The sequence below is a fragment of the Coregonus clupeaformis genome, chromosome 8 (assembly GCF_020615455.1).
Source record: "Coregonus clupeaformis isolate EN_2021a chromosome 8, ASM2061545v1, whole genome shotgun sequence".
Taxonomy (NCBI): domain Eukaryota; kingdom Metazoa; phylum Chordata; class Actinopteri; order Salmoniformes; family Salmonidae; genus Coregonus; species Coregonus clupeaformis.
The window spans coordinates 54688657-54695969 of record NC_059199.1 but is presented as its reverse complement, the minus strand read 5'-3'; the positions used below and the strand labels follow the sequence as shown (position 1 = coordinate 54695969).

Sequence of the window (7313 nt, the reverse complement as noted above, 5' to 3'; positions counted from 1 at the left end):
TAGCCTGCGCAGGCTCTACGATTTCCATGAGAATGGAGACGGGCGGTGAAAGGGTTAAGCCTGATCTGGAGAAGAAGGGGCGATGAAGCCCCCGAATGCAACGCTCATTTTCTGCTCGGCGGGGGAGCGAGAGAAAGGGAACAAAGCTCTCCGGGGGAGTCGCCGAAGACTCGGCGGCTTTACTATGTGCACCTGCGAGCTCAAAAGCTACGGACAATGTGCCTCCGAAACGGGCAATTATGAGTGGGCCAGCCACCCGCTTTCTCTCCGGAGAAGGGAGGGAGGGGGGTGAGCAAGAGGGGGAGAAGTGAATTTTAAAAGACGGGGAGAAGAGAAGAAAGTAAACGATCGACCCTAAATCATCCCCCCCACGTGTCTCTCCTACACCCGGGACGCCTCTGTCCCATCTCCCCAAACGTTTTTTTTTTGTTGGTCCGCCTCCCTCCGAAGTTTTATTTTAAGCATCCCCAAGCATAATGGTGTCCACCTGTGGTGCCACTGTTTAAACGTAAACCCGGCTCGTTTTGATTGAGCGCCTGATGTCAGGCCTATGGTTATTTTCTGTAATGATCGCGGACAGATGAGGTCACTCAAACAGCTGAGCAGCCAAAGCTGAAGAATAGGAACAATTGATAATGCGTTGTAAAACATTAGCAGTCACCTTCATAAAAGCATAAAAACATTTGGCTATTGGCTGGCTTTAAATATTGGATTAAAGTATTCTCAATTGACTTTGAGACTGTATTATGCTCTTATTTCTGAACAACTTTGCCTGACAAAATAGGCCGTCTCAACCTAATTGCCATAAATAGGCTCCAAATGAGTCCAATATCAAAGAACTTCACTGTTGAATCGACCTCTCAATCTGACGTGTAATCTGCGCATTATGCAAACTGACACAATTGTAGTCTAGTCTGTGCCAGGAATTTCCCCAGAATAGCATATCAATGATGCGTCATCTTTGTGAAAATGCTACAATGGAGTGCATTTCTAAAACGTAAACATTTGGAGAACAAAATAAATTGCTTAATGTCCCAAAAACATCTGAAAGACTGCAATGAATATATTTGGAGACCAGAGGATTTAAAGACGTTTTAATACTTGTCATCAATGCCACATGTGAAAATGAGTTAGCAAAAATACCCTTAGTATAAGAGCCTTAAAAAGATAGTTTATTTATACACTATGCACATCAAAAGTTGCAAGACTCTCAAACAACCAGGATTAGACAACTAAATAAATGCAGCTACAGTAAATGCAGTTTACAGTAAAAAGGTTACGTTTTACACACTTGGATTGCAATAAACGTGTTTCATTATTACTTTCATATAAATGACAGTATTTAAACCCCACCAAAAAGAATGAACAGTGATTTATTCCCTTTGATGCAAGTACTTTAGTGGATTGTACAATAATACTAAAGGGACTGTTGGAACATGACTGTTCCAGAATGGTTGTAATTTTGTGTGGTTCAACTACTTCCACAGCCTAAAAATGTACCCACTTGCCATTTCAGACCACAAAGAAATCTAAAATTGATCCTAACTTTTAGCAGCACTGGTTGACTATTCATAAATGAGAGAGGGTGTTGTCAGATGAAACAAAGGCAAATGAACCTTAACCCTCAAGTCTTGTTACAACAGGAGACAAAACTTTATGCCAACTCCTTTTGTCAGTCATTTTGTAGAATTAGAAAAAAGGAAAATGGAGTGTGGTATCTGAAGACATTAAGCAGCAGCAAACTGTCAGCTAAAATAGGAAACTGAGAAGCTGGAGAACATTGAGAAGTTTATTGTAAAATTAATAGATTTTATTCTCTGCCATTAGTTGCCCAGGCAACAGTGCTTGGTTGGATACATCTGTAAAAAAGTAGAAATCCATACAAACAGTTGCCGAGCTAGAGAAAAATCATCGAAATGTATTTTGTAAAAAATAAAAACTTGTTTATGTAAACAATGAAATAGAATGCAGCATTTGTATAAAATGTCATTCAGTTAAGAGTATTCTATGAACAAAGTTAAAACCTGCAGAATACAACAGAGGTATCTGAACAGTAAGCATTAGGAACATTGCCAAATAGCGTAACTCCTAATAGTATTTACAATAGTCAAAATCAAAATGGATGACTAATGAACAAACAATTACATTGTCAAATGTAAAACTCATTGCAGCAGGAAAAATCCAATTATTTTAGTTGTTTTTCCATTAGTCCACTGTTGATACAGTCCTAAAATGTTTTGCATGTCAAGTTTTCAAGAAGCAAAGTGTCACTTGCCACATGGCATGTGACACTTTGCTTCTTGAAAATCATATATCTTGAAAACTTGACATGCAAAACATTTTAGGACTGTATCAACAGTGGACTAATGGAAAAAATACCAAAAAGAATTGGAGTGGATTTTTCCTTCAACTTAAAACCATGTTATATATATATTTTTTATTTTTTATTGAAGACTCAAACAAAAATGCATTGGTATGGGGTTTGGATATTCAGTACTACTAAACACACCAATTAATCTCATATACTTGTTTCCATTGGCTCCAATGAACTCATAAGATTGTCCAACAGACTATACCATGTCATCCTATGAAATTGGATTGGCTTTAAAAACAAGCGCACTTACTCAAAGTAGAAGGCACCAAGAGGCCATACTTGTATAAAAAAAAGTGTCACTCTTCATTCAAGTTATATTCTGTGCATTTCTCCCTCTCTTCCCCAAGTTATATTCTGTGCGTTTCTCCCTTGGTCTCCCCATTTCACTGCACTAGCAAGCGGTTAGTTGATTAGATGTTCCGTTCTGAGAGAGGCCCCACTGGGCCACACAAACAAAACCAGTTCTGGAATCAGAATCATCAGAATTCTTGTGGCGGGTCATGTGATTTGTATGTCACTGGCCCTAGGAGGATAGTGATTGACTGACCCGGTTCCCAGTGTGTTGCGTTCCCATGGTGGAGCCCCTCTGAGTCTGCATCCCAAATGGCACCCTATTCCCTTTATAGTGCATTAGTTTTGACCATGCAGGGCCCATAGGGCTCTGGTCAAAAGTAGAGCACTATATGGGGAATAGGGTGCCATTTGGGATGCAGCCCATGTCTCCCTCCCGGTTGGTTTAGTTTAGGTCGTGATCATGATTACCCATAAACCCGAGGGGCAGGTACTACTGTGCCAGTAGGACAATACAGGAGACTGAACACAATGGAACATTGTGAACATACAAGAGTCAGGTGTTTTGCGACATACATAGCGGCCCGGGCGTTTTTGAATGGAAGCTCCGTTTTTGTCAAAGAGGGAAAAAAATCCTATGTACACAAACAAACATTTCATCGTCGTAAAGTATATGTACAGGACAGCAGTCCGTCATAACGAGAAGTTAATCGAGAAGTGTCTCCGTCCAAGAAGTGGATGGGCAACTGAACAAACAACCCAGTCTTGGGACAGAGGACGGGACGGACGAAGGGGCATATTATTGTAGTCAAAATGCGGAGGTAGAAAAATAACCTTTTTATATAAAGTCACTGCTTTTTATAATGCAACGCAGGACCATAATGAGTGGGTCTGACAGTGTTGTACCCAGGGTGTGTGACAAAACTGGTGTCCTTGTGTCCCTCCAAGCCAGCACACTCACATTGAGTCCCAGTCACTATCCCCACCGGTCCCTAGATATGAGTGAGGGGGACAGTCCCACTGAGATAGTGTTGCTGGACGCTGTAGCCTCCTCTCTGGGCGGCAGGGTCACTGGTGTCTCCCCCGGGGATGTACATACTGATCATATCCCTCAAATCCCCCTGGAGAGGCCCGCGGTGGTGGTTAGGTCCACCGGTCGGGGAGTGCGACACCGGCTCTGGCTTCACCATGGACATGACTGGGCTGGGCTGCTGGTGGCTGCTGCTGTAGGACATGGGGCTGGGGAGGAGAGGGGGAGATGCTGTTAGTGACTGAATGATATGGATGTTATGTAATGTTTAGCTACAGTATGTCATGTTGGGGCACGCAACTAAATCTTCAGGTATACGCGCAATAAATAGCGCAGACCCGATTACACTATTCTACATGACAGACAAATCATGTCCACTCCGTTCAATACAAATCATTTATACCTGAAATGTGTCGTAAAGAACGGACTGATTATGAAGTGTCCAATTTTTCTACTTCACCTTAATTCATGGTAATTTGCAACGAGTTCAGTCTTTTCTTTGGGATTTTAGAGTGGTTTTGTCAAATAAAAAAGTTCAGATTCATTTTGATACCAAGACAGACCCATCGGAATTAAATCATTAATCCTGCATGACAGTCAGAAGAGGGGCACGCAATATATTATTCTGGGTGCAGACAAACATGCAGAGTTGACTGATGTGACCAGTAGTGAGTCACCTAGTGGGAGAGCCCATGGAATCCACCCTGTGTTTACAAACAGCATGGGCTGGGGAGTGGGGACAGGGCAGGTCCAGACTAGTTAGGCCACCAACTACAGCACCATGAAGTGAACTGCAGATATTCTCAGTCAGTTAAGGAATTCATTAACCAACTAAAGGCGCTTAAAGATATCAGGGTGAGGAATTATTTTAAATTGGAAGCATGAAAAAGCTGTGTGAATGTGTTTATGCACATTTTTTTGTTTTGAAACTAAATGAATCACTGGTGTCTCTCTGGAAGAGGCCTGGGAGAAAGCACTGATGTGGACTAGAGGATTGTGGGTAAAGGACCACACACAAAGCTTTCCCATAGAGTGGGCCTCTTCACATGCTCTACAATCCACAGGCCTGAAAACAAGTAAACAACCTACACTTAACCAATGTGTAAATGTATGTTTTTAAAACTGTAGTGCTTTGTGTTATGTTGCAAGTGTGAAACTTTGTGTGCGCCGCTATTTTGGCCCAGTCTCTTGTTAGAGATTGTTTCTCGATGAGACTAACCTGGTAAAATAAAAAAGTAAAAATACAAATATTAACCTATTTACTATTGACCAAAGTTTTAAAGACATAAGATATAATGTTTTAATAAATTATAGGTTAAAATGACATTTGAAAATAATAAAAATAATTATTTTATCCTTAACGTGCAGTATATTTAGCATTTAGCATTTCTGAACAAAAAAAGAAATACAAAGTCATCTTCTGAAAATCAACAATTGGGAGAAAGACAAAACAAAAAAGTTATGGCTCTGTGCTGGATGTGTGAGGGTTGTGAGTCATGACATGGGTTATAATTCATCTTAGTTTTTAACAGGCAAATCCAGTTTGGCAACAAACACATGGGGCCTATCAGATTATAAATATTTACAGAAATTCATCAAACTTGTGAGAGTCAGAATGTTGGAAGTGTTTAACAAACAAGTGTTTTTTATTAACAAAACTTGAGCAATTCAAGTAATTCAAAACATTATCTGATACATACATTTTGAAATACACTGACAAGGCATGATGCTTGCTGGACCTGTACTGATTGCATACTGCATGAACTGAAATAAAATGTATTAAAATGCAGAAGTAATGTTAAATAATCTCTTCCATGTTGGGCGATTAATAATTTCTGGTCCATTAAAACAGCAGGCTATATCCTATTTTTATGTGATAACTGCTCTCGCAATAATTGGGCCTAAAGTAATGTGATTTAACGATAAGTCTTGATTAGTACAACATTGATTATGTAGCAACCACTGGTTTAAAGCAGAGAATGTGGGTGTCTGGTTAGAATTGCTCAAATCTTATCACAATAACGAGAAAATGTCAATTTGCAAACTTCAGGCTGCCGATCCACTGACAAAAGTTTATCATTGGTTCCAATTCGGTTAAGAAACGTTGAACATTTTCCATTTTAGTCATTTAGCAGACGCTCTTATCCAGAGCGACTTACAGTTAGTGAGTGCATACATTTTCATACTGGTTGTATAGGCTATATAAATGGGTACACACTTTCAAGTGTTGAGGTAGGTTAAGTATTGAGTGTGTCCTTTTCATTCAATACGCAATAAACTAGCTAACAATCGAAATAAATGCTGAATTTAGAGGAAAGAATAGTTTACAGATGTGTCCACAGCACAAGTGCACCTGCTCAGTAAATTTAGGTGTCAGATTACACGGGTAGCAACTGGCGTGAGAGCATTGTCATTAAACTTTTGTTATCAAAACTGGATTTACATGAAAGCTATAAAACATTGTCCCTCTCAATTAGGTATTAGAATCAGAACATGCGGAATAGAATTTAGAACTGGAACATAGTCTACCTGTAGGTGTTGGCGCCGTTCATATACGTCTGTGCTGCGGTCATGGCCTGGGGGTACTGGAGCGCGGACAGGTCGTAGCGGTGCAGCTGCTGAGTGTAGCCAAGGGCCTCGCTCTGCATCCCGGCGTAACCTCCCGCCGGGCCCCACCCGTAACTCTCCATCCTGGGACTCCCACCTTGGCCCTGCGCGGCGGCCGCGGCCAGCAGGTTCCCGGCGGAGAGAGGGTACTTCCCCATTTGGTTGTCCTTTTTGAGCAGGGGCTTGGTTTTACGGCGTGGCTTGTACTTGTAGTCGGGGTAATCCTTCATGTGCACCGCCCTGAGGCGCTTGGCTTCGTCAATGAACGGCCGCTTCTCAGCATCAGTCAGTAGCTTCCACTCCGCGCCCAGCCGCTTGCTGATCTCGGAGTTGTGCATCTTGGGGTTCTCCTGGGCCATCTTGCGACGCTGGCCCCTAGACCAGACCATGAAGGCGTTCATGGGTCTTTTGACCTTGTCCATGGGGTCCCCGCCCGGAGGACACAGGGATTTGGACCCCGGGTGAGAGTTGCCAATGTTGTTGCCGGTGACCGGAGACATGGCGGTTTGGTGCGACTGCTGTTGCCCAGAGGGCTTTAACTCGTGTTCCATCATGCTATACATAGTTGTCTGGAACTTTTAAAGTGTCTCAGTTCAAAATAAATCAAGTTAAAATTGATAAAAAGCGAAGTAAACAGTCACAGCCTCTGTCACCTGTTACCTGTCGACTTTTGGCCGGGTGGTTTTCCTGTTCTGGAATGACAAGTGGAAACCGAATGCACCAAGTGTTCCAAATCAACTAATTAGAACACAGAATACACACCCGATTCGAACCACGAGGATTAAATTACGAGTCAGTGTGTGAAGCGGTCATTAGTCTACATAAATCAATCAAGCGAGAGAAAAGTCAACTCAACGATAAAGTTTGACGAATTGTTTGAGCTGTAAAAAAAATTATCATTAAAAATCCCTTCAGTCAGTAGGCCTATCTCTTTCGGCGCAGGGTTGCAAACAACCACTTCTAGAGATTCAATTCTGTAAACTGAAGAGTCCTGCGTGATGACAAAAAAAG

General features: G+C 41.8%; 1 protein-coding gene across 1 annotated transcript; it reads right to left on the bottom strand.

Moving 5' to 3' along the window:
• Window positions 1–2297: 2297 nt before the first annotated feature.
• On the bottom strand, window positions 2298–7313 carry LOC121571299 (transcription factor Sox-19b). Its single transcript, XM_041882693.2, has 2 exons — window positions 6225–7313; window positions 2298–3904 (listed from the first exon to the last, which is right to left on the bottom strand). The coding sequence occupies exons 1-2, from the start codon at window positions 6863–6865 to the stop codon at window positions 3658–3660; spliced, it is 888 nt and encodes a 295-aa protein (XP_041738627.1). The 5' UTR covers window positions 6866–7313; the 3' UTR covers window positions 2298–3657.

Bases quoted from the DNA above. Each gene is read 5' to 3' on its own strand.
- LOC121571299 (XM_041882693.2), bottom strand. From the start codon at position 6,865: ATGTATAGCATGATGGAACACGAGTTAAAGCCCTCTGGGCAACAGCAG. The intron at 3,905-6,224 runs GTAGACTATGTT...TCTCCTCCCCAG, and splicing joins AACGGCGCCAACACCTACAG to CCCCATGTCCTACAGCAGCA.